Source organism: Cibotium barometz, chromosome 27 (genome assembly GCF_041138505.1).
Source record: "Cibotium barometz isolate CiBa-2024 chromosome 27, ASM4113850v1, whole genome shotgun sequence".
NCBI classification, from domain to species: domain Eukaryota; kingdom Viridiplantae; phylum Streptophyta; class Polypodiopsida; order Cyatheales; family Cibotiaceae; genus Cibotium; species Cibotium barometz.
The window spans coordinates 45976216-45977578 of NC_141072.1; the positions used below are offsets into that span (position 1 = coordinate 45976216).

Below are 1363 nucleotides of genomic sequence, written 5' to 3' on the forward strand. Positions count from 1 at the left end.
CAAACTCCGGTGCTCTCATCCCAAGCTGCCCACTACGTACTCACCACGTACGTAGACGTATGTGTGTTTACTTCATGCACCCCTAAATGTTGTGTTTTTTAATAATATTAGAGCTGGTCTTGTGTTTGTATGTGAGCCTCTTAACAATTCTTTGATTGCGCAAGCCGCTCAAATTCATTCTCTTGCAAGGATCTACTCACAGCAGTCCTAGGAGAAGCTCCTTTGCATGGGGCGAGAAGACAGGCCCCATGGGTTGTTTAGATACAGAAGTAGCTTTTGAGTGCGGATGAAACGACAGAGTTCGATCGGTGTTTTGCCTTTGAAGGGCATGGAGCCGCAGACGAGGACGTAGAGCAGCACGCCCATGCTCCACAAGTCGGCTGCCTCGTTGTAGGGTTTACGGCACAGAATCTCCGCCACCATATATGAGGGCGTACCCTCCCTATCGTAGAAGACCTTGTGAGCCGTGAGGTCTTCCGCCATGCCAAAGTCCACCAGCTTCAGCTTGCCATAGCCATTGCTCCTACGCGGCAAGAGCAGATTCTCCAGCTTGATGTCCCTGTGCATGATGCCTTCACCACCATGGCAGTGAAAGCCTCGGCCGCCTCCGCTTCCGCCATCACCCTCCCCTCCTGTTGCTCTTTCTCCAGATGCTGAAACAGGTTGCCTCCCTCGCAAAGCTCCATCATGGCGTGAAGCTCCTTCTTGTCTTCAAATTGCGCCTCCAGACTTACTACGTTGGGGTGACCCTACAGCCTCGCCACAACATGGCCAACTCAACTCACACGTGGGCCATCTCCAAGGCATCAGCCTTGCTGGTAGTCTTGCACGCATACTCACGCCCCATTGGTGACTTGCTCCTGCACACCCTCACAATCCCGTTGGAACCACGCCCCAGCTTGCCTTCGAGGTGATAAATCTCTTCCATCTCGAATACGCAAGCACACTGTGCGTGTGCCTCTCATACATAATTATACAAGCCTCTCGTTGCAGAGTCGGCTAGCTTATAGCCTGACATATGATGTCCCGCTTACGTACCGATCCCAAATCACATCGCTAATGCATTAGTTTATGCATAAATAGATCTATGCATACGAATAAGCTTATAATTATGCATAAGCTCTTCTCCCTATATAATATAGTAGTGATGAATTCAGAATTAGGATCCTTAAAACTTGACATGGACAAAATGTCACAATATTCAGATACTTGACATTAGAAGCATACATTATTGGAGCACCCACTACAAGGAAAAGCGATCGTAGGCGTGTTTGTAGATACGTTTTGACAACGTGGTTGAAAATATTACGAGCGCATTTATAAGCACGTCTAAAATTGCGTTTACCGCGACACGCATCTATAT

General features: G+C 48.4%; 1 protein-coding gene across 1 annotated transcript; it reads right to left on the reverse strand.

The window, feature by feature from the left end:
• Positions 1 to 207: 207 nt before the first annotated feature.
• On the reverse strand, positions 208 to 928 carry LOC147623447 (uncharacterized). The gene is made up of 2 exons (XM_086821775.1): positions 786 to 928; positions 208 to 709 (listed from the first exon to the last, which is right to left on the reverse strand). The coding sequence occupies exons 1-2, from the start codon at positions 926 to 928 to the stop codon at positions 208 to 210; spliced, it is 645 nt and encodes a 214-aa protein (XP_086677901.1).
• Between the last annotated feature and the right edge of the window lie 435 nt (positions 929 to 1363).